This window comes from Cuculus canorus, chromosome 15 (genome assembly GCF_017976375.1).
Source record: "Cuculus canorus isolate bCucCan1 chromosome 15, bCucCan1.pri, whole genome shotgun sequence".
NCBI classification, from domain to species: Eukaryota; Metazoa; Chordata; class Aves; order Cuculiformes; family Cuculidae; genus Cuculus; species Cuculus canorus.
The window spans coordinates 15,428,777-15,453,669 of NC_071415.1; the positions used below are offsets into that span (position 1 = coordinate 15,428,777).

The 24,893-nt window shown below is 42.9% G+C and overlaps 2 protein-coding genes across 4 annotated transcripts; one reads left to right on the plus strand and one right to left on the minus strand.

The window, feature by feature from the left end:
* Positions 1-18: 18 nt before the first annotated feature.
* Positions 19-24,721, plus strand: ERI2 (ERI1 exoribonuclease family member 2). 3 transcript variants are annotated; one of them, XM_054080357.1, is made up of 8 exons: positions 19,558-19,701; positions 19,790-19,920; positions 20,034-20,161; positions 20,262-20,454; positions 20,987-21,087; positions 22,139-22,220; positions 22,887-22,975; positions 23,157-24,721. In XM_054080357.1, the coding sequence occupies exons 1-8, from the start codon at positions 19,679-19,681 to the stop codon at positions 24,498-24,500; spliced, it is 2,091 nt and encodes a 696-aa protein (XP_053936332.1). In that variant the 5' UTR covers positions 19,558-19,678; the 3' UTR covers positions 24,501-24,721. The 3 variants fall into 3 exon arrangements, with proteins under 3 accessions (XP_053936334.1, XP_053936332.1, XP_053936333.1); XM_054080358.1 differs by having other exon boundaries at positions 19,561-19,701; positions 20,301-20,454; XM_054080359.1 differs by lacking the exons at positions 19,558-19,701; positions 19,790-19,920 and adding an exon at positions 19-549 and having other exon boundaries at positions 20,301-20,454.
* On the minus strand, positions 543-19,556 carry REXO5 (RNA exonuclease 5). Its single transcript, XM_054080907.1, has 19 exons — positions 19,437-19,556; positions 17,001-17,122; positions 16,054-16,180; positions 15,127-15,211; positions 13,623-13,772; positions 13,389-13,477; positions 12,460-12,575; positions 11,527-11,665; positions 10,896-10,990; positions 9,958-10,060; positions 9,222-9,358; positions 8,799-8,907; positions 8,343-8,453; positions 8,081-8,218; positions 7,488-7,580; positions 6,751-6,970; positions 6,043-6,236; positions 5,361-5,470; positions 543-3,314 (listed from the first exon to the last, which is right to left on the minus strand). Exons 1-19 carry the CDS (start codon positions 19,554-19,556, stop codon positions 3,245-3,247), a joined length of 2,328 nt encoding a protein of 775 aa, XP_053936882.1. The 3' UTR covers positions 543-3,244.
* Positions 24,722-24,893: the final 172 nt, after the last annotated feature.

Below are 24,893 nucleotides of genomic sequence, written 5' to 3' on the forward strand. Positions count from 1 at the left end.
ACCAGAGGCAGCAAACCTGCACAGAGATCAGTGGAGCTGCAGGCTGGCTGCTGGTTTTATTCTCCCGTGTATTACATGTTAGAGGACTTCACAGGATACCGCGTAATAGTTTGAAGTTGGGACTTTTTAAGTCATGCTGAACATAGTTATCTTAAAAATATGCTTGTTTTTTTATCTTTAGGTTTAAAACGGGAGATGGGCTGGCAGGAGTGGTCAGAGAGCCTGGTGCTGTTAGTTGTTGAGTAACTCGAGTTCCAAGAAACAGGGATGCAACTGGCAGGAGTAGGTCCTGACCCAACGCCACTGGGGTTTGAACTGGCTGGTCTTGAGGGCATGAAGCAACTGCAAGTCCTTGAAAGGCTGCATGGAGGAGAGGGGTCAGCCTGGGAGAGCCAGTTGACGCAGCTGGATTTCTGGGAGTACTTGCTTGTGGATCTCTGCCCCGATTTAGCCCTGTCACCCTTTATGGAAGGAACGCGTTTTGGCACATTTGCTCCCAGAGAGCAAATAATAAGAGCACACTTTGGTGCAGCTTCCATGGAATCACATGTGAGTACAACCTGGTGATTGAGCTCTCAGTTCCTCAGTAAACCACCAAGGGTGGATAGGATCAAATCTGCCATTCTTTGTGTCAGGAGTGGGTTTTGCCTTTTCAGACTTACCCAAGAGAGGACCATGTATGATCCCATTTTCTCGCTCTGGGAAATGATGAATGTATTGTGTGTTGTGGAGCAGGCCATGCTTCCTCTTTCGGACAGCAGTATCGGAAGTGCTGTGTAAATATAATGCTTGAAAATGGCTGGAGTATATTCTGTGTCATGTAGGATCCTTTTTTAAAGGGATGTGTCCAACTTTGGAACAGTGATGGAGAGGAAAAGTGGGGGAAGTTCAAGATGATGCATCTACTGAGTTCCATTTGGTTTGTAGTTTTACAATTACTTTTATCAAACTTTGCTCACCATTGTTGTCTGGAACAGAATGGAAACAGCGTCCTATAGAATGTGCAATCTAAGGCACAATGCAAATCGGTTGTAATAAGAAAGTTGTCTTTACTTGATAGCAATCCTGAGTGCAATGTTTTTGTTGTGTCCCTTCGGGAAGAAGAGCATTAAGTGCAGTCTGAGGTTTTTCTTTTCTTATAAACAAAGCATTGGTTTGTCCATTACTGACTTCTTGTGGAATTTGTGCCAGATGTATATTAAATATTTTGGTGCTTTTTCTAATCCAAGCTGCCATTCATTTACCTGCGAGATTATTGTACTTCTGTATATTTAAATGACCGGTCCCTAAAGAAAAAAAAAATAATCCTTTAGTCCCAATGTATCCTGACTGCTGTAGCTTTGTAAATATTCCAGAGCTTCTGGGTTTCCTGTATTCCAGTAAGGTCTGAGGGGAGGGAGGGGAACAGCTACAGAAACCTAATCCACTGGAAAGGGAACTTGCACGCTGCTCTGTGCATTACTGAACAAATGAGTAACATTTGTGGTGTTTACATAATGACACGGTGGTGGTCACTTTTTGTGCTCAAGCTTTGTACAGAATGTCTTATTTAAAGCTGAATTCCTTTTTAGATTTTCGATTAAAAGGGGAGAAATTTAATTATTTTTTCATGCCTAGAAATAGGACTCTTGCTAGTTTTATTTGTCATCTCCAGAGGTTTTTCTCAAGCAGGAATCCTAGTTCTTGCAGGGAAGTGGCCACATGATTTTTAAGTGTGTGGAATGAAAGCTAGCTGAGGGTTTTTTCTACGTTGTAGTGCACACATCTGCAGCAGAGATGCTGGATGTGAGTGGTCTTAAAGAGAGTGTATCCGTGCAGCGGAACGAGCGCTTTGGTGTCATTCCCCCTCTCTTCCACTGCGCTTCCTGACCCCCGGCTCCCTGCTGGGCCGAAGCACTGACTCTGCCACAGTTTGTAGCGGCACCGATGCTGGTGCGTAGTCTAGTTTGCAGTAGCTACAGCCCAAGGACGCCGGGCGCACTTGGCGTGCACAAAGGAACTTTTTAAAAGAAAAAAAACAATGGCTGCATTCATCTTGCTTACTCGTATATTTAATTTCAGGAGTTTTAGAGGCTTTAAATTTAGGTGTGAGCAACACCGATGTGAGCATCTACCACCCACCCACCAGTGCTGCCTCGGGGCTCGCGCTGCATTTGCCTTTCTCACCCCTGCCTTTATTTTTCCCTGTTCCTCCACACAGCAACTCCCAACGTCTACTCCATAGTCTGGTCTTCACTCAAGAGCCCAGCGTAGCGAACTCGGGCAGTAGGAGGCCTTAAATATTCTATCAATCAGCTGTATTTAATGATTTCTGGAATAATAAGTATTTCAACTTTATTTCAGCCTAATTCATATCAAGAAATCCTTCATCTCGCATTCGGACCTTGTAACAAACATTTCCTTTCTAATTTTTGTTTTTTTTGTGTCCGTGCTGAAAGCTCTCGTAGGCATCCTCGTGCTTGGAAATCCAGAGCTGGCGGGAGGATGGCCAGGCAGCCTTTATGGCAGGTGGCAGTGGCTGCAAAGCACAGGCCTCGAGGTGGCAGGTTGCAAAGCGCCTCACCCTACGGCTCGTAGTGCACTGAATCCGACTGCAATTCTGCGCTCCCAGCTCCCGGCCAAAAGCGGTGATGTGTGAGGTTAGCACAGACGTGTGCTTTCCTTAAAATGGCCTTTGCCCCTCCCACAGCCACACTGCAATTTCTCTTTTTTCTTCTTTTTTTTTACGTGTGAGGGGTGTGGGGGGTGGTCAGAGAGGGAGGAGAAAGTGGAGATTGTCCAGGAAGTATGAATCACCAATTCCTCCTTTCCATGGACTAAGAACAGTATTTTCCCAGAAAGGAGGCAGCAACTCTGCTTCAGAGCTGGCACAGCACATTTCCAGAAATCCACACAATTCCTGAGAAGAGCTGTTAACCGCTGAGCCGTCTCCACAATGAGCGACTGGCTGCGCGGCCTCTCGCAGGCTCACAGACTGGTTTTTATGCACCACTCCCTGGTTTGCCTTCAGCTCTTCCTAAGTACTTGCCGAACTCAGCCACCGCCAGGGAAAACTGCCACAGCAAGAGGGGTTAATGGAAAAGGTTTTGCACTTTCAGATGTTTTAAATAGCTTTTATTTTTAGACTTGTAAAAGATACAGAGTGAAAGCCTATTGTTCTTATGGTAAAAGATCTTTACAAAGACATCAATATTTAAAGTAAAAAAATATCTTAACAAAAGACTTTGCTTAAAAGCTTGGCAGTTTAACAAGCGTTCCTCCCTCCGTCATCTTTTATTCCCATCAGACCAAGGCCAGATTGTGATCCACACATGCTGCAACATAAACAAGAGGTGTGTTATTTCTGCCCTGCTGTACATAAGCTTCCTGGCTGAGTCGTGGCAAAGCCTGCAACGCTGAAGGTCAGCAGACTGAAAAACTATATTTTTTTCCTCCACCCAACAATTAGTTGGCATTCTTTTTAATCAAGAAGCCTCCTCTGACTGTCAAGTCCTCTGGGAGTCTGTATGACAGAAACTGCACTGAGCAAAGAAGCCTCTTCCAAGCCTGGGATGGAGCTTCCTTCCAGCCCCCTCGGCAGCCCAAGAGACATGAGCCCAGGCTCTGTGGGCTCCTACAGACTGTGGCTGCAAACTCCTGAATGCACCTGTTCTGCTGGTGGAATTCATACTCTGTGGTGCTACAAGACAACAGGCAAGCTTATGCTAAGGGAGGCTACTTTGAGATGGCCCTTGAAAAGTAAGCTTAGACCCACCGAGACCAGTGAATCTGCTGCAAAAGGCACAGGGTGTGGGCTGTGACGCCAGCGCCATCTTCTCAAACCTTTGCAGCTGGGCCAACAGGTCAGTATGCAAAGTGATTGAGGTGATACAGTGGTGATGTGTGACAAATGTACAAATGAACTCAATTATAGCCCAGAAGAAAGCAGATGATCCAAGGACTACACGCCCGCCTGAACTGCCTGCAGAGGTTAGCCCTCAGGTCAGGCCTCCTCCATGGCCGATTCAAACTGAGGCGGTGTTAAACACCAAGCTTGTGCAAGAAACCATCTGGATATGGCTACAACCAATCACTGCTGCTCTAATACAGTAAGAAGTGCTGCTATCTCATTTTCTATTAATCTTTGGTCTGTGGGAAAAATAGTTTCATTTAAGAAAGCAAATCATTAATTTAAAAAACCAAACCTGAAAAAAAATTATAAAAAGGAACAAAGTTATTAGAAACAAACAATTGGAGCAAATCACGCCAAGAGCAGCCCCTGGCATGCAATCTTTCTGAAATGACTCATTACTGGCTTTAAGCCTTCATGTGCTCTTGGCTTGGGATGCGTGTCCCTCCTCAGGCACACTGGGTGGTGCAGAGGATAATACAGCATGGTGGTTCTTCTCAGGAAGCTTTGCATGTAAGAATGGGGACCGTGGCCCGGCAGCAGAGAGATGCTGCTGAGCAGCTCTGTCTCCCTGCTTCTATTTCAGGGCATGTCTCTGTCTCCACAAGGAACGGTCCCCCTTCTGCTCAAGGGAAACTGAAGTAAAGCAAGGGTAGCTGTGGCCTTTATCTCACACAGTGACACAGTGAGAGACAGAAGGAAGACTGCTGAAATAAGTATGCGCTCAGTAACTAGGAATGCCTGGGAAAGATTTAACCTTTCTAGTTAATAATTAAGCAATGAATGACTGTGGGCAGTTCAGGCCTTGGGGTCTGAAATGCAGGAAGGCCACCCCAGCTGGAAGCATCCCTGATATTAGTGCTGAAGCCCAACACACCTCTAGGACTTGCCCCTTCCTATGAAAACGTACAGGCTTGGTGAATGTATTCTTTTTTTTTCCAGTTGTGTCTTTCACGTAAGAGTGAGGGCACAAACCACCCCCTTGATCAGCTGTAGCTGAAAGGACGTTCACCAGGGTACCACATGCCAACAACTGGTAGCTGGTGCCACGGCTGCAGCAGTTAGGTGGTTTTTAAAAAAACAAAACCCTATCACCCAAAAATCTGGACGCTGTGGAAACTTTTTAGTTCCCTCCTGGGCACATAAATCTTGCCTCATTGTCAACAGGGATGAAACATCCAACAGAGGAAGGTAGGTGAATTGAGAAAGCCTGTATAATTAATCAACACTGTGTACTTCAGCCTCGCTAATCTGGACCCTCAGCTACACAAGTGTTTTCAGCACTTGTGCTCCTCCTGGATCAGGCACGGCCTACAGGCAGCCTAAAACCCGCTCAGGTTTTATCAGCCTAACATAAGAGTCAGAGTACACCAGCTTCTACAGGCCTTCTCTCAGCCAAATATTTTCCTGCACAAGGAAGCGAAAGCCTATGTATTTTCTTTGGCTCTCTGCAAAATAGGTAGCAGATTACCTGTTCACTCCAGGAAAGAGAACAACACACAGGGTGTTATTCTGCAGCCTTCTGTAAATCTTTTTGATATGTTGGTCTAGCTTCTTCACCTCTTTCCTTAGATCCTGCTCCTGTATAACAGAATATAAGCATTAAAATCCCTGCTTCATCTGCAGATCTGTAGCAATCACACTGCAAATTTTGTGTAGCAAGCCTGACCCTCAGTGTCAGACTGAAAAGGGGAGGAGAGCAATGATTCTGTTACTGGCAGGCATTCGGCAGCACAGTGGCTCGGCAGCAGGGAGAACCACATGCCCAAGTCATGACACTGCAGCTTCCTCCAGTAAAAATAAAAGCTTCCTGCAGGGCCACACAACTATTCACCTCTCCCTCGGACTCCCACCCCACCTGCATCACCTGCACACTGCTCCGTTTGCTTTGAAGTGGCAGGCGGCAGTTCCTGTGTAGCATCACTCACTGCCCTGAGCAGCTCTGCTGGTTTTAAGTTTATACAGAATCCTGCAAACACTGCATTATCTCACGTGATATTAGCTCTTCAAACTACCTTGTGGGAACTGATCCGTGGCAGGCTCTCTGCACCAGCACAAGGAGACCCTTCTGTACTCAAGTCTGCTCAAAGTTTTCACTCTTGGTTCCTACAGCTTAATAACTGCAACGAACGTCAGCATAGCCTTATACCTACACGATCAGACAGTTGCTCCATTTTCTCATACAAGCTGTTTCCTCGTTGCTTCCCATTGCTGTGATTCATTTGCCAAATCCATCTCCAGAGGTGACCCGAAGCAAGAGCATTCCTACTACTTAGTTTGCTACCCTTCACAGTCCATCCGTTTATAACTTCAAGGGCATCCACAGCACTCTGTGATTTCTGGAATTCTGAAACACAAAGAGAAGAGGAACAATGTTTCTTGGCACCTGTAGGACAGGCTAATGGTGTGGAGCAGGAGGGAGATGAGAAACTGAAATCACTGCAGCAAAGCAGATCCCCATTTTGCTACAGGTAAACATCAGGCTGTAGAAATGCCAGTTAACTGCAACGGCATTCATCCAGTTGTTCCCCTCACCTTTGGTGGAGGTGATGACTTGTCTGTGTGAACCTGCGCTGTAGCCAGCCCCTCACACTGAGGCACTGGAGCTAATGAACTACGCTGGATCTTCTCTATGTAAAAATTATTATTTTTTAAAGCAGTTTTTTAAAAAAAATATTTTAAAATATTTAGCTGTAAATTGCTCCTCCAAACAATACCTCCTTTCACTGGAGTACTTCAAACACCACCACTTTGAGCACGCCTGAGTTTCAGCAGCTCTTGCTATGTCTGCACAAAGTCCCAAGGGCTGCTGAATGAACTTACTTGAAAGAAATAAGCAGGCTGTATATGAAGTTACTTACTGAGGAAACAGCAGTTCCTGTGCTTTCCAGTCTGGAGATCCTTTGGCAGGAACAGTGTTTCCAGGTCTTTCAACTGGCTGAATTCTTCTTGCAAGTCTGTCTCTGTTAATGACTTCTTTAGACCCGCCACATAAATCACGCCTTCGTTTTCTACATCCAGTTCTAGTTCCTTTATCAAAACATCACAGTCCAGCATTGCCGCAGTGACCGGTCTCTGCACCTTGGGTGGATTCAGCAGGAAACAAACACAGCGCGTCAGGCCAAGCAGCTCTGTGTTCTGAGCGTCTATTTTAAATTATTTTCTCCCATTACCAGAAGTTTACAAGCTATTTTCCCCTCCCTTAATAAAAATATGACTAATGAGGGCTAACTTAACTAGTCATAAAAAAGGAAGAAAGAGCATGTTTGTAATACAGAAACATCATAAAATTAAGAATGCCATACTTTGTAGATGGTATTATAACACCCCGTTATTTGGCTCTTCCTTTTAAGGCTGCAGATGGACATCAGAATGCGTTCTAATCCCTTTCTGCTGACAGGCAGAAAGTTAAAAAAGAGAGCTATCACTAATTCCTTTCTGCCAGTGGCCCTGAATTGTCCAGGGATAGGGAGATACAACAGCACAACCAGGCAGCATTTGCCCAGATGCTGTGCTGTGAGTAGACGTTGGAGACGACATACTGGATGCTGTTCATGTGCTCAACATAACTCAGGCTTTTGCTATTTGCGTTGTTTACCTTAATGCAGGATCCTGCTACCTCAGCTCCATTTAGGCTTTCCACAGCAAGCTGGGCAGCTTCCAGCACCTCGTATTGGACGCAGACATAGGGCTTGAAACAGAACAATAAGATACTTCAGGCTTACTGATAAGACGCATCAGCCCTCCCTTCATTTAAAGTCAGGTCTCGGTAAAATTGTGTTTTCTTTTAAAAATATAAAAAGGTTCAGGGGTAATAAATGTAACACTACATTTACCATAGCTGTTAAAAAACAGCCTTCAATTAGCTCATCAATTAACCTTTTTTTTCTTTCCCATTAAAGGCATTAGCATATAAGATCTCTCGAGATGGACAAAAAGCATCTCAGCTTCTCCAGTGCTCAGTCCTCTAGCTTGAACAGCACAGTTAAGCCGTGAGCTGTGTTTATTCTTGTCATTGTGTGGAGCAGCTTTTAGATGCCCTGAATCGTTGTAGCTGATGACTAAACCACCAAAAAAAAACCCCCAACCAACCAAGCCCAGTATTTCAGTGGTTCTAATCCATATCTTTCTCAGAGCTCACCCAGGCCTTCCATGCCTGTCAGCAAGCTTAATGCTTCGAATGTTCCTCACCTGGTTTGTTTCAGTCACCACTGTAACACATTGGATTGGTCCACACCTCCCAAATTCTTTTTTCACAGACTTCAGGCAAAAGCTTTCTTCAAAAGGACCTGCGTAAATTGTCAGCATGTCAGTCAGCTTGCTTCTCACCTGTAGGAACACAGATTAGAGAACGAACTTCACAAAGCAAAGGAACTAACTACTTGGGCCCTCCAGATAACTAGCACCTCTTTCCAAGCTCAGCAATGAAGACTCTTCTCAAAAAATATAGTACCTTTTCACAAAGTCCAGCAAGAAGGTGAGATGCAACATACTCTGGACCCAAACTGAACTGAACGATACTGAATGTGGACAGAGGAACATCTTCTAAGGCTCTCTCAAGTATCTGGAGGGAAAAAGAGTATACGAAGCTCAAAGAAGTACAAGACAATTGTACTGCAAAGGAACAGAAACAAAGCTAATGAACCTAATGCCCAACTTTAATTTTCATTATTGTCCATGGAAGCCCTCAGGCAGAAATTCTTCCTTAGTGAATCATGAGAGGATGCAGAGGATCAAAGCTTACTTCCGAGATGTTAAAATGGATTTAGCTAACATGGCATTAACACTATTGCTAACAGTACTGTCAGTCAGCTTTTTAAAATAGGACTCAGCTACCCACCCCCAGAACAAGAACAATTTTGAACTACTTTGATGCTTGCTTAGACCAACCCACTCTAAGCCCATTCACCTGTTTGTTTGGAGTGCTCATGTTACTCTGATGCAGATCAGAAGAATCCAGTTCCTGTCTGCCCAAAAGGAGGGGTTTTTGGCCAGTCACCTGCAAGCAGTCTAAAAAACTAAGAGAGAGAAAGCAAGCTGTGAATCATAATACTTACCAGTATGGTGAGTTAAAAGCTTTCAAGAAGTGCTTGCCAGAGAAAAACAGTAGAGTTCATTAACAAAATTTAAAAGAATACTTTTGTCCTCAACATCAAAAAGCAGCCCAGAAAATGCTTTGTGAAATTTAGGATATAACTTCTTAAAGTTTTTCAGTGCTAAGCTACAATTATTTGTGTCTCTCTGAAGGTCCTTCTGAAAAATATAATGGACTTCTTTGAGTTTACTGAGGATTAACTGAAGGAAAAACATGCATATCTGGGAATCTAATTACCATGGTTTAGGTAAATGTGGAGGCTCATTCAACTGTTTCTGGATGCTACATCCCTGTGGCTGTAACGCAGCTTTGTTCTGTGAGACCTCAGCCAGTTTTTCAGTTGTCAGAAGCATCTCCAAGTTTAGTTCTGCTACCTTGGGGAAGGAAAAAGATTAGTAGTTGGCTTTCATCTCAGCTAATTGTAGCTAATCAAAAAGCTGGCGCTTTCTCTCTGAGTCACCTAGGCTCACTCCACAGCAGTGAAGAAACACAGCCATTAATTTCTTGCCTTATTATTTTCTGTTGTCATTTCCAAGCATGCAGCACTCACAGCATCAACCAGCAATCATCTCTGAAAAAGTTCTCTCAGAGATCAACAACACAAGCAAGAGACTCATAAAAACAGCTGAATCACTGCCACAACATACAAGGTCTCTCACTTCTTTCATCTGGAAAATGACAGGCAGTCCTGTAGGTTGGAAGTGTCTGAATCCTTATCTACCCACTGCCCCTCTTCAAGATCGGCAGCAATGCTAATTCACATCAGTGAGTCATTGGTAACGCTGCAGGATATTAAGACACCTGAATATACGCTGAAACAAGCTGTCAAAATTGAGGCCTCTATCACAGCTCTATTTTCTCTATTAAATCAACAAGAAGATGGGCAGGAATGTTTTTTGGGCAGAAATGTCCTTCGTAAGCACAACAACTTGTACATTCTGTGATTAAGGACAGAAATCTCAGACAGAGCTACCTTTGCTGGTCCTTGCTCAATAAAGAACTGAGCCAATTCCAATGCAGCTCTAGCATCTTCTGCAGGATCATGCCCAAGCTTCTCTTCACTCTGAATTTCCTTCCTAAGGCATCAAAATTAGGTGTACAGTAAGATTATCAGGTTTTCCACACTGACCAACATCCCATCTTTTCTAAACTGGCTCCTTTTCAGGAAAAAATAACTTTTCCCTCTCCAAAAAGGATTTCAGTTCTGTGCAGCAGCATTCTTGTGAAATATTCCCAAAAGTTACTGCAAGAAATGTTTTTGCAATGTCGAGCAAAACATTGTTTACAGAGTTTGACAGAAGCGGTGGTAATAGTTGGTACTCCAATGCACGACTATTTTTAATTTCACTTCTTCCTTATCAGTGACCCAACTCACAATTTGTACACAAACAGGGAAGCGCCCTCCAACTCAGTGCCGTTTGGTGCAGCAGAGTATGAGTGTTCACTAGGTGAGTGGTGAGAACTGTATCGCCAAGACATACTGTCCCGTGGGAGCCAGTACACCGAGGAATATCATTTAAGTCAGTACATCACACTTCCATGCATTAGCTTTTCTTTCATGCTACCAGCAACAGGTCAAACCTGTGTGAACCACAGAGTCTTTGTTGCTCTACAATCCAATGCACTGGTACTGCCACAGACCCGCAGAGAAGCTAGTTTTGCTAGGACTCAAATCTGGCTGGGTCATAGCATCCCTGCTTGCTCAAAGATGAGCAAATTTATTATGCTGCCTGATGTTTCAAGCAGGTAGTTAATTCTTCCTTTCTATGTCTGTTTGCACAGCCTGCTCTTTTCTTTTGAATTTTAGTGAAAAAAAATAATAATTCTGATACTCCTAGAGTAAGGACAAGACCCTGTGACCCACCATGACAGTTTCTAATATTTCCCATGACAATACAGTAATAATCTTACCCTAGAACAGCTTTGGCTAGAAATTTTAGCTTAAATCGTCGACCTTCATTTCTGGCAAAAAGCAGTGAAGTATCAATAACACTGGGGTGGATCATCTAAAGGACAGAAAACATCACCCATTTAAAACCAGCACTCATCTAGAACTGGGCAGTAACTCCATTGTTATCTGTGCCTTTGCCTTTTCATTTCAGTTGCCAGTTTCTCACTGTTCCACAACAAGAGAGGAAATGAGAATAATGGAACAAGCCCAGATTTCGTTTCCAAGGCTCCACTAGGAAGACCTAGATTGCGTTATTAAGATTAATTATGATTCAAGCATTTTAGACCGGTTAAATTAAATATAGGAAGAACTGAAGTCCTTCCTGTGACTGAAGCAGAGAGGTGAAGTTTCTGTTGCAACCATATCTATGTCTGGACAGACTCCTTCTTTCCTTTTGAGTTCTGAACAGCTCCTTGCAAGTTTATAGATGTAAGGAGAGTCTTTATCCTTTAAATCCTTAAAGACATAAGGCTATTCATAACAAAAAGCAATTAACAAGTGTTCACTAATAAAAAGAGGAATTGTTTAGTGTTTTCAGGTCTGAAATGAGTATCACAGGGTTGGAAAAAACACTCTTAAAAGCATACTCACTTCCAAAGCCTGAAGATCACCGTTTAGGGAATGACCCACCAATACTGCATCACGGGGAAGCATCTTTTTTAGTCTGGTTTGGATTTCTGGCAGTCTTGTTTTCACTGGAAGCAGCATTTTCTTTGTGATTCCTGAGAACCTTCAAAACAAAAGTAGGATGAGGTAAAAGCAACACATTAACAACAGCACCACTGGAGAATATTACAAGGAGGGCATTTAACAGATGAACTCAGTGTGACTAAAGACAAAATGCTATTTACTGCTTTCTGTTCCAACAGAAGTGAATGTACTGCAGGTATATTAATAACTGCTATAACTGCTACCACATCTGTTTCAAAAGTTTATCTCTCTTAAGTGTAACTTCTGCTTAAGTGATGCAGTTTTCAGATAGGTAAGGAAATACTCCAGACCGATGGTGGAAGGAGAGGCTTCCAAGTAACCCGAGGGAACTGGCACATCACTTCTTTGATATAGATGGACAAAGTTTTGGAGAAGACAAGGCTTGAGGTTTGTCTGCTTTTGTTATATTCCTGAGCCCAGCGCTGGAAGTGTGTGAAAGCTCATCAGCCCCTCCATTAGTTTTTTTACAGATAAGCAAACTTAGCTATGGAACAGAGAGACACAGACTGCAATACTGTACTCTTACCCTGTATCCTATTTTCTAGCCAGCCGTAAAGAGTAGCTTGTACCATGTATCATTAATCTGTAACAACTTTCCCTAGAACACTGCAGAATGATGGGCACTACATAGCAGGGAGTGTATACTTAATGCTGGTTACTCTAATCACATGCAAGAACTGCATTCTTAACACTGCATAAAATGCAGCAGACGTCTGTGCAAACCAAAGTCTTCTGAAAGGTCTTGCATAACAGGTTTAATTTCAAAGGGTTTCAGGTCTTAAAGAAGAGATAAGGAACTTCCATGCAAGTCACCTGGTGCGGTAGTTCAATACTGTGCTTTCAGGTTTCACTAGTTCATTCAAAAGGCATTGACCCTGCGCATCCACCAAAGAGACACGAGTGACTTCATTCCCTTTTGCAGTGAGGCACTGTCAGGAAGAAGCAGAGGCAGTTGCAGAATCAGCACGATGCTGCCACTCAAAATCCTTAGCCAACATCTGCTTTAGGCTGCCGCTAGCATCACTACTAAGGAATTACTCAACCACTCATAGCTTTTTTATACTGCAACACGCTTCATTTTAATTGTTAAATGCCCACCATAAGCACAGCAAACACACAGGCAAGCATGACACAAAGAAAACTATTATAAAGAAGTGCTGCTTTCACAGAATCAGTTTGTGCTCTGCACTGCAGAGCTGTCACTGTACATTCACCACAAATGTACAATTTAAAAGCAGGGCCCAGGCTGTGTCGTTAACGTTACTCAATGCTGATGCCATATCAGCATCTCTGCAAGGTCAAAACTGCACTAAAGGGGGAATCTTCACCACAGAGTGCTGCCAGAACCGTGACTGCTAAAGGAAAAATGTGCGATATGGAAGTATCTTTCCTTTCCCAAACCTTGGGGAGGGCTAGGAGGAGGAATTCCACAGCAATCTCAGGGGTTACTGCAGCACTGCTGATGGACTGGCAGATCGAGCTGCTGCTCTGACAGTCAGCACAGAACTGAGCTCTCAGCTGCACTGCTCAAGGTGATATTTTTGTTTTGTTGGCAGAACCCCTTCTCGAGTCCTTCCTATGACCACATTTAGCACTGAATCATCAATGAGTGGACTGGCAGCAGATATTAATCTATCAGAAGTGGTTCAGCAAATACAGAGTCTGCTTGGCTCACTTTGGAATAGCCGGTCAGAGTCTGATTGCTTGACTCTATTTTGTAAGGCCACACACATTATTTTTACCATTTCACAATCCAGGCCGAAGAGGGGGCTGCTGTCCGTCCTCGGCTGATCACACTCTGTATACACATAGCCCTTACACCCAGGGGAGTCTAGGATGAAGAAAATTAGATACAGACTTCTCTCTTCTACAAGTCATTACACATTCTTATGACCAAACATATCACTAACTGTCAAACTTTGAAAAAAAAAAAGCCAAACAATAAAACAACGAAACAAAACCCCTCAAAACCTGACCTTTTACGGGATAGTCATTTTTTTTCTGCTCTTCTAAAGTTAGAGTATAGCTAGTAAGGCCTTGTTTTTTTCCTCCGTATTTCCGAATGATGGGATCATGTTGCAAGTCTGAGCTTTTAGGAATACAATCACTGCCCGTGGAGGTCAAACCTGCAAAATACAGAGAAGCATTGAGCTCAGACAGCACTCCCAACTTTTTTGCATTAGTATATACACTAAGAGGCTATACCATTTCAAGTGAAAATACAACCTGGAACAAAAAAATGCAGATATAGATAGACAATACAGATAGACAGACAGAGATATTGATCTGTCCATCTGCAGCTTATTTCTATCTCTCTCTCATTCCAGTTTATATATATGTATTTCTTTCTTCAGTTTTTACCTCATTTATTGTGTCTGTATATAAACACACACACACTATATACATAATTATATACACAAAATACTATATATATTATATATAATGTGTGTGTGTGTCTATTACTTTTTTTTTAATTAACATACTTGATATTCAGGATGCTTGACTTTTATCCCGGTTCAGCTACTTACACTGTTGGCTGACTCAGAAGCAAGTCACATCACAAGTCTCTCTCATATTCCTTTCAGAAACAGACAACAAACTTGCCTTATAAGCATGACAACATAATCATCTGCTACTTCACGTAAGCTGCAAAATAAGTTCTTTTTAATTTTTTTCTACCTTCTCTGTGAAATTATTTCCCATACGTATTATCAGGAGAAAATGTGCTCTAAGTGCAGCTCACAAAGCAGCAAGCACTGAACTCACACCAGAATCTACAGCTGTATAGAGTTAAATTATCCTGTAATGATTCTCTGCAGATCCCACTTAAAAGAAAAATATACCTGACATCTCAGATCTGTGAGTGTGCAGTAGCTTTACAGTCAGGATGCTAGAGGACTTTGTCAATAAACTGAAAGTAACAGCTGTTCACTCTCCCACTTAGCACTTGAATTCAAGATTCTTTGTTACACTCCTAACAATTTCAGTGAAGTTCGCATTGTAGTCTCTTGCAGGTTTTGTACTAGCCTGTTGGATTACAATCAACTCTAAAGAGTATAAAAATAGGAAATTAGTTGTCAACATGCTTGTTCCTTACCCTTAATATGCTGCTCAGTATAATAAAGAAAATGAAGAAGAAATGAGTAACTACTTGGCACAAATCTAATTTATATCTCTTTTATTAGATACTTCTTAGGATAAAATATTCACAAAATGGATAATGAAGCATTAGAAGTTTGGACTAAACATGTTAAAAACTTTCTCTCTGCTTTTTGCAAGTACTAGTGACAATAAGGCTGGCAGAGAGTCACTGAACTAGTTAGGGTAACTAGTCTCATGGTTTAAGCCGTTCCCTATTTCCCTTTGTAGACAAGCTTACCAGAGCAGCACGCTGGGATTGCACAGGACACAGAGTCATAAATTACTGTTGAAAATGAATCGCTCTGGTTGAGAAGGATGATGTAAACCCAAGCAAGATACCTTTTGCAGTGTTCTGAGCTTTCAGGTTTCCTCCTTCTCCACACAGGCTGGCTAGGAAGTTGGTGGAAGGTGTTAATATGAATCTCTGAAAAAGAGAGATGAGTTAGAGATTTTGAAATAGAAGCAGAAATACCAAGCAAACAGATATTTCTTGATCCCCAAACAAGCGAAATTTAAAGGAGGCTGGATAAAAAAATTAGTGGAAATGTGTTTGGTGTTTGCCCAAGGAGGAACACAAACCAAACTTGCTTCCATGAGATGATATAGGATTCTTTGTACTAAGGGACAAATTTGCCTTGCCTGATATGATCAAGAAGGCAAATCTCAAGGCTTTCTTTGATAGAAACTAAAGCAAGTTCCAGACCTTCCAGTTAAGTTGTGATTTGCATTTTTTGCAGTTCAAGAAGAATTCTCTAGAAGTTTGAATCAAAGTGCTTCTTTCTTTTTTCCTTCAAAAACATTGCTTGTAACTCAGAAAATTAAAACAATTCCTTTAGCAACCTTTCTGGGAAATGGAAGTGCAAATAGTAAAAGTGAGACTTTTTCAGCCAGTGGGTACAGCATAACTATTGCCAGCCTCCTCACTCACTCAGAGTAAATTCAAAATTAACCAAGATATTTTTAATCTCACTAGAATCCTGAAGACGTAGGAAGCAAAACAGTCAGAGGACTGAAACAATACACATTTCACCTGGTAAGGCTTCAAAGACATAAGTCTTGACAACCTGTTTCTAATTTTAAAGCCTTGGCCTTTGTTCTGAGCTGACAAAGGCTACAAATAGATCCTCTCATTTGCTTGCTTTGAGAGTCAAAGATGGCTGCTTCCTACTGGAAAAGGCAATAATTTCACTGCAGCAATTAATCCTCGGGACATGGCTTCAGGACCGGAAGAAACTTAGAAGACAGCAATACAGTTTGGGGACTTACATGCCGGAAGACTTTCCTGAGGTGTTTGAACTGCAAATAGAATTTGTAGAAATGGAGTTGGCTCATTTCATGTAGAACAATAACCACAACCCCAGCCAGGTGGCTTTGGTGATAAATACGGCACCAACTGCAGTTAAAAAAAGATAATATTAAAAAGAATCAAAGCAAAACAATTATCAAGCCCTCTTGAAAACAAACTTGGAACCAGCCCAGCTTTTAAGTCAGTGAATGGCAAAAAGCCAAACGACTTCAATGAGAAGAGGCTTTATAGCTTATCTCAAGCAGCCACATATTCCTGGAAGCAACATAATATGGGAGACAGAGAAGGAATGAGTTATAGGAAAATTCTGCTGCAGTACCATTTCAAGACACTTATTTATATGCATCAGAATGTGAATACACGAGTAACTTCAGCTGTAATGATGCAGTCTAGTGAATTAATGCATCAAAAAGTTTCACAAAATCATTTTCTACTCACTACTAAAACTCTAGAATGGGATCATTTTTGCCCTGAGTTCCATTTGAAGATTATTTCACTGTATTTTTGCTGTCTGAAGTTACAGACCCTCCTCAGCCTTTCCCTTCCATTTGCAAAAGGGCAAACTAATTAAAACATATTTCCCAAAACACTCTGCTTCAACTATTCCTGACAAGAAACACGTTACTATTTTTTCGGTTCTGTTCTCAATCTGTAAAGCTTCTTCTGTTCCACGAAATTTAGTTTTTGAGAACCACATGAAACAAAACTTTTAAATGGTAGAATTTTTCTCAGAAGAGGAATTCTGGTCTCCGGCCAAGTCAACTGGACCTACACAACACAGGCTGTCATTATTGTAACTGCACTGCAAGGATTCTAAAGCCAGGATGGCCAATATACCTCTAGGTAGGTTCTCCCAACACATGAGGACAGAAGACAGGGTTGATTCTGGAATATGAATGTGTTATACCTGGGTTGTGTTGCATTGTGGCATTTTCCCAAAGCCGCATATTTTAATAACTCATACAGCTGGTCACGGCTGATTTCGCAGTCCTCGCCAAATAAAGCTGCTGACAGGCGAGATGACTTTTCCTGTAAAAAGGGAAATACTAGTGAAGAATAGTTATACGTAATCACACAAGTTCATGGAATATGAAGTGAATTACACATTAAAAGGAAACTATTTACTATTTATACAACCAACTACATTTAAAATAACTCTTCCGCTAGTTATAGGTAAAAGTTTCAGATCACACTTAGTATCAAATTTACTATCAATATGTCAGTAACTCAGGTACTCCAACTTCAAAAACTTATTTAATAAAGACTACTGTAAGTAGATGTGTGCAGTAAGGAGACTTAGTGTTCTTTGCTTTGTGAACACTATGTTTTGCTCTCTCAACCCGTTCACCCAATTTTTGCTGTAGAGCTTTGGGCATTTATACAAGTGTTCTACGTAGCCACTGCACGTAAGGTTTTGCCGAAACCCATTTACTCCATTTACATTATGTGATCTGTTTTGGCAGATGGGTTTGCTGACCCCTGCAGGAAAAAAAAATGTTTCAATAAAATCCAAGGAAGAAAGCAGGAGTAGATGAGGTGGAGACTGCACCACACAGTTCAAAACCACAGTTCTTTAAGCCTACAAGCACAAATTCTCCAAAAAGCTAATCAGCAAGTAAATGCATGATTTTGGAGACCTCCGCTGACCATATGGCCTGTTCCAATGGAGATTCTTCACCTGTAAATATAGTCTTTTCTTACGTGATGAGAAGACGTCACAGCATTAAGGGGAAAAGAAGAAAAAGACCACAGAACACTACAAAATATCAAATCCCGAAGGATAAACAACTTGAAGTCCTGTTTTCCCCATCGTGCTAGCAAACTTTGTGCTCATGAATTTTGACAAAGCCTGCACATGGGATCGTGCTGGTGCACTTCTAAGGCCACTTGTCACTGAGTAGGAAATCTAACAAAGGTGACAACATTTGAGGTCTGAGTGGTTAAGAATCATCTGGTAATAATAACACAGGCTGGTGTAATTGCGTGCCTCTCACTTCTCCTGCTAAGTTATACACAAATAAGTAATGACATCATTGTTTTCAATACAGCCCAATTAGACCTTGGTGAAAAAAAACAACCACCTTGTAGCGAGGTGGGTGTTGATCTCTTCTCCCAAGCAACAAGTGATAGGATGAGAAGAAACAGCCTCAAGTTGCACCAGGGCAGGTTCAGATTAGATATCAGGAAAAATTTCTTCAATGAAAGGGTTATCAAACACTGGCAGAGGCTGCCCCGGGGATGTTGTTGAGTCACCACCCTTGGAGGTATTTAAAAGAGTGGTAGATGAAGTGCACAGGGATACAGTTTAGTGGTGGACAGGTACAGGTGGACTTGATCTCAAAGGTCTTTTCCAACCAAACAATTCTATAAGTCTATGAAACGGTTGATCCACCCAGCAAAGTCAACCTGCCAGCCATGGGAACTCCAGACTCTTCTCAGGTACAAGCATGACCAACCTCATATGTCAGACACACAGACTCCCGTCCCACTCCAGGCACTAAGTTAGCTGTAACCAACCAGGGTGGGTAAGGTGCTACTACAAGGCTGAAACTGTGGGTTGAGCTGCATTGTTCAGGCGAGAGAGTGCTGAGCAGATACAATGCTCCTTTCAAGATTTACTCTGTTTAGCAAAAAAATATACTGGAGTGTGTATTTATTTTTTAACAAAATTCCTTAAATGTAAATGCTCAACTCCAAACGAGTTCACTTCCATATTTCCTAGAACAGAAACTGAGGAACTGTCAGTAGGTGCTATCTTTAACCAGCCCTCCAGCTGGTCACAGAATGGTTTGGGTTGGAAGAGGCCTTAAAGCCCATCCAGGGCCACCCCCTCCCACGGGCAGGGACACCTCCCACTGGCTCAGGGGCTCCAAGGCCCATCCAACCTGGCCTGGAACCCCTCCAGGGATGGGGCAGCCACAGCTTCCCTGGGCAGCCTGGGCCAGGGCCTCACCGCCCTCAACGTGAAAAATTTCTTCCTAAAGTCTAATCTAAACCTCCCCCCTTCCAATTTAAAGCCATTTCCCTCCAATCTATCCCCACAGGCCTTTGTAAACAGCCCCTCCCCAGCTCTCTTGTAGCCCCTTCAGGTATTGGAAGGTCTCTCTAAGCTCTCCTCGGAGCCTTCTCTTCTCCAGCTGAACACCCCCAACTCTCTCAGCCTCTCCTCGGACGGCAGGTGCTCCAACCTTCTGAGCATCCTTGGAGCCTCCTCTGGACCCGTTCCAACCGCTCCCTGCCGTTCCCTGGGAACCCCAGAGCCGGACCCGGCTGCGCCCCTGGCCCGCGACCGCACGCGCCTTGCCCCCGAAACGCCTTCTCGCCCGCAGCCGCGAGGCCTCACCTCGGGGCCTCCGCCCGCCGCTCTCCTCCTCTTCCTCTTGGCCTCCCGGGCCGCCTCCCGGGCCTGCAGACGCCCCGCGGGCCTCTTCCGCCCGTTGAGCGCGATGCCCACGGCCGCCATGGCCGCCTCGGCGCGCGACTGCCCGCCCCTGCCCGCGCGCCAGCCCGGAGCAGCCGATCGGCCGAGCGCGCGGATGGGGCGGGGCGGCCCGCGGCGGGAGGTTCGAATCGGCGGGAGCGGCGATGGCCACCAAGCGGCTGGCCAGGTGCGGGGGCGGGGGGGGAGCGGGGGCGGTGCTCCGGGGGAGCCCGAGGGGCTCGGGCGGTCGCTGAGCGCGACGGTGCCGCCCGCAGGCAGCTGGGGCTGGTGCGGAGCGGCGGGCGGAGCGGCGCGCGGGCCGCGGGGCAGCGCTTCGCTTTCCTCGTCGTCGTGGATTTGGAGGCCACGTGCTGGCGGGAGCGCGCGCGGCGCAGCCCCGAGACCAGTGAGTGCGGGGCTGAGGGGGGGCTGAGGGGGGTCTCCGCCTTCCCGGACCGAGCGGCGCCGACCGCCCGTGGGGCTTCGCTCGGGGTTTTTCTCCTTCTTTTTTTGTCGCAGTCGAGTTTCCCGCAGTGCTGTTGAACACTGCGACGGGGGAGATCGAATCCGAGTTCCACACGTACGTCCAGCCCCAGGAGCATCCCGTCCTCTCCGAATTTTGTACGGAATTAACCGGTATAACGCAGGTAAAATCGCTGTTCGGTATTACTTTGGTATAATCGCTGCTGGCTATTTTTTTTAAACGTGCCTTCGAAGGGCTGAAGAGAAATCTCAAATGGCTTTCAGGGCGTGCTAAAACTGACAGGCTTCTTCTGTTTGGTGAAGACTCAGGTTGATGAAGGAGTCCCTCTAAACATTTGCTTATCACAATTTTTGAAATGGATTCAAAAGATACAAATGGAGAAGAAAATTATATTCAGTTCAGACGTTCCACGTTCTACTTCAGAAGCAAAGCCTTGTACCTTCGTTACCTGGACAGGTAAAGAAAGTTTTCGTTTGCTTTCTCTGTATATATAATACACATAACACTGAACACTGGTGAGATTGCCTCTTTCCTTCTAGAGAGCCCAAATCCTGTTATGAGGTACTAAAGATGTGCAGTATTAGAATATGACTGAAAATACAAAGTCTGTTGCATCCTGATGTGTTCATTCCATCTTTGTCTTCAGGGTCTGACATGGTGACATTTTTCTGCTTTACATATACTGAACTGTGTCACCAGTCGTAATGTGTCCAAATGATTTAATGACGTCTTCGAGATCTTTGCCCACGTGAAGTCATTGTTTACTAACACTGTGTATTCACTTATCCTCATGTCCATTGCTGCAACCCTAGAGCTTTTTTTTGTAAAAAGCCTTTGTTAGCCTGTGCTTCCTGTCCAGCAGTATAGGACACAACCAGTATGGTAATATTATGGCCCTTTATGTAGATTTTATGCCATGGTGATGGTTATGCAGATTTTAGGCCAGTTCTTTAGTGATGGATTATTTGTGGGGTTTTTTTCTGTGCAGACTGGGACCTGGGGGTGTGTTTGCACTATGAGTGTAAAAGGAAGCAGCTGCGAAAACCTGACATTTTAAATTCCTGGATTGATCTCAAAGCAACATACAAGGTGAGAAGATCAATAGACTGTGAAATATTTATACCTACATTATCATCTCAAAGGCTAGCTGTATCCAAGGTTACAAGCCAATATTGCATGTTCCAGTGACTAGAGTAACCCATTTGTTTTCTACGTTGTTATTGCCTAATAACAAATTGCATGCCCTAGAACTGTGTGAATTTTAAAAGAAATATTAATGCTAGGAAAACAACCTGGTGTATTGTTAGAGAAATGATAGTTATCCTAAGAGAATTTTCCAAGCTGTTCTTTCTTGACATCTTCTGCTCTGCTTGCTTTCTCACTTCCCTGGTTTAGTGTGCTCTTATTGCTGTGCAGAAAATACTAGTCACCATCTGTTAGAGGTAACTTAAAGGTGTAGCATCTGAACTGCACTTGAACCAAAAAGTGCATCCTGAATAGCACAGACAACAGAGTTTGAACCTGGGGGCGAACAGCTCCCAGCTGCGCCTTCCCCCGTGTAGGCACGGAAACTTTCAAAGGGTGATCCAGGAGTCTCCCCGTCCTGACTTTCGGAGCTCAGGCTCTTAACCAAGGTGGCAGAATTAGGTCTCCAAAGATAACCACTGTGAATATTCCCCCTTTCTTGTGATCAAATGAGATACTGGGAGTCAGTAGCAATACTCACTTTTTTTTTTTTGCATTTATACGTGAAAGTATTAATGCTCATGCCTTTGCAATATGCAACAGTTCAAACACCTCGAGGTATTATTTATAGTTGTATTCTTCAATGCTCCTCTGCTAAGTCCTTCATCAATTTAAGCCATAAAGTGCAAATTAAGGACTCCAGAGCTAAGACAGAATGGATTAGTTTAAGACTGAGAGAAGAGATTCGTGTTTCTTTCCATTCCAATGTGTTACAGGGTAGATCACTTACAGGCTTATGCTTATTTATCCTGACTGTAAAATGAAGATACCCAACATGCACAATTGCCTTGTGAGATTTATTATTCATAAAGTGATTTTTCTGCAATGGTTTTCACTTCACTATGAAGAGGTTTTGAAATGCTTTATGTTAAGTACCTGCGTTTTTTTTCCTTAGGCCTTCTATAACAGGAAGCCAAAAGGGCTCAGCGGTGCTTTGCAGGATTTGGGGATAGCTTTTAAAGGACGGGAACATTCTGGTAAGTATGACGTGATGGTCCTCATTTTAATATGGGTATTTTTGTATAAAGCTAAAGAGCTACTAGTTAGCTTCAGTTAGCTAAACTAAAGCAGCTAGTGATAGCTCGTCCTACCTCTAAATAATAACTATTGTTTCCAGGTTACACAATGTTCTGTCCAATAAAGACATCAAAACAAGAAAGGCAAGATGCTTCAAAGATCAGATTTTGTCGCTTCTAGCATCATGCTTTATTTTGGAAATCTCTGCTAGTGTTATTGAGTGTGTTCAACAAGATCAGTTTCTGAACTGCTAGAGGTCAAAATAAGAGGTGGCAGAAGGATAAGGAAACTTGTCCTGATAGCTCTGGACAGCACATTGGTGTGAGAGGACACTAGTGCAATGCGTGGGTATTTTTGTTGACATGATTAATAAAACAGATTTAAAAATTTGTGTATATTTATATATTCATCCCTAAGGAGTGGTCCTTTGGCTGTTTCAGCATAGGGATTTTTTTTTTTGACTTTTTACTTCAGTTTCCCCTCTTAGAACCAGGTAACTATGGGCCAGAGTTCTGTGAATCCCTGTCATTTATGTAAGGCTTACCTAGATTATATTTTTCCTCTAGTAAGAGCAATCCCCAGTAATAGTTTAAAAAGAAGACATTAATATAACCATACTTTTGAAGGGTTGGATGATTCTCGGAATACTGCCCGTCTTGCTTGGAGGATGATGTGTGATGGATGTGTGTTGAAGATTACTAAATCTTTGGATAAGGTTAGTAACTACTACTTTGTATCTCCCTTCTACTTTATTATTCACATAATAAACCCAGCATCTTAACTATGAGTTGAACAGAACATCCCAAGGCTGATACACTTATTAATTTTGTGCATTGATTCCTAAAACTTATGACTATTCACTTTCCAAAATCTCCTTTTGTTTACGGACTCCCTAGGCTCATACAAAGAATAAATTAATTTCCAGAACACTGACTATAAACTTCACTGATAAGACTTCACTGGGAAGTAACAACACACCTGAAATATCGAGAGATGGAACTTGCAACACAAACTCTGTGGCTGAGAAAAAACAGAATGGTGTTGCTGGAATGAGGATAAATTCTACTGTACAAACGGAAGAACAACGGACCGCTTCCACTGATTCATCTGCAGATGACCACGTTGTATCTAGCAGCAGCTCAAGGACTGAGAGACATGCTCAAGCCCAAAGCTCTTCAACAGCATCTACTGACAGATTTCCTGTTCCTCTGGCGTGGGCACAGCAATCTCCCAGGACTGTATTAACAGGTACTCGGCAAGGATTGAGCAATGGGCAACCTCTGAGTAGAGCCAGACACAACCCTCCTGTACAGGGATCGGGACTAGTGCTCGTCTCCACTACCATCTCCTCAGTTAATATCTCCAATGAGGATATCAGCACCAGTTCAGATTGCTTATCTCTGTTGACTGACTGGGAAGATGTCGCTTTAATACCAGAATCTCAATATGAACAAAATTCAGGGAGTGTTCAATTCAAAGATGACTCAAGTACAGATACTTTAACAGTGTTTGAAGAGGAAACAACTTCTAAACAATTAGCTGTGGGGAGTTCAGGTAACCCAAGCTCGGAGAAAACTGTAGTACCTGTGGAACCTCCTAAATCTATCATTTACAAAAGTCCTGACACTACTATCTATAATGTAGGAACAGAACAAAGGCAGTCTTCACTTTTTTCAGCTTTTAAGTTACCATCTGCAAAGATAAATGCTACTTCAGCACAATCAGCATTAACTGGAAATTATTCTGCTCCCTCGGAGGTTCCTAAGAGAAAGCCAACCAGTCCAAAAATGTTTCCACCAGCAAAAAAACGGTCTTTTGCTATATATCAAGAGAAAACTTCATCTTTTGATCATTCCTTTCCACTAGAAAGTTCAAATTTGCCCAGAGTGTCTCCTGTCATTCTGAACTCCACAGTTAATTTGAATCAGTCTGCAAGAGTTGTGAAAAATGGAAACCCAACTCCCCCTCTGTGTCACTGTGGTCGAAGAGCTAAAAAACTGTACGTGTCAAATGCAGGTCCAAATCACGGCAAACCATTTTTTTGTTGTCCTGTTGGTAAGCACGAAGGTAATAAGAAAGGCTGTGGATACTTCAAGTGGGAACACACGCTTCTGAAAGAGAAATCTAATGGTGTTCCTCTGAATGCAGATGCTTTGACCCGTCTTGGAACCTGTGCTAGTAATTTAGGAAATTATTCCAACAAAAAATTTTTGTGTCTTAGACCCTCTATGAGATCTTGAGGATTTATAATTATTTTGTCCAAGTCTAAAACTCAGTAAGTTGATCATGCTTAATATCATGAGGACAGTTACATGATGTCAGATATATCTTCTGAGAATGGAATGAAAATGATGCTGCTTGGTTAACATATAGAAATGGAAATTGTGCAAGCATACTGAAATATCAGTACATCTTGAAGTATCTTCTTAATGAAGTGTGAGAGAACAGATAGAACTATCAAGTGCTAAAATTAAATATGAGCAGCTGTTGCTACAAATCTTACATTTCTTCTTTATCATGTATTTTAAATTCTTTGCTAGTTCAGTCCTTAAAGGGCATTTTAATGATAGTGATTTTATTGACACTTTTTTCTAAATATACATGTAATAGTTATAACTTTTAGACATGTATTT

Excerpts from the sequence above, each read along its gene's own strand:
- REXO5 (XM_054080907.1), bottom strand. The coding sequence starts at position 19,556 with ATGGCGGCCGTGGGCATCGCGCTCAACGGGCGGAAGAGGCCCGCGGGG. Across the intron at positions 13,773-15,126 it reads AGCTCAGAACACTGCAAAAG|GTTTGACCTCCACGGGCAGT; the intron begins GTATCTTGCTTG and ends TGTATTTTGCAG. Across the intron at positions 13,478-13,622 it reads AAATGACTATCCCGTAAAAG|ACTCCCCTGGGTGTAAGGGC; the intron begins GTCAGGTTTTGA and ends TCTTCATCCTAG.
- ERI2 (XM_054080357.1), top strand. The coding sequence starts at position 19,679 with ATGGCCACCAAGCGGCTGGCCAG. Across the intron at positions 20,455-20,986 it reads TACCTTCGTTACCTGGACAG|ACTGGGACCTGGGGGTGTGT; the intron begins GTAAAGAAAGTT and ends TTTTCTGTGCAG. Across the intron at positions 22,976-23,156 it reads TTACTAAATCTTTGGATAAG|GCTCATACAAAGAATAAATT; the intron begins GTTAGTAACTAC and ends CGGACTCCCTAG.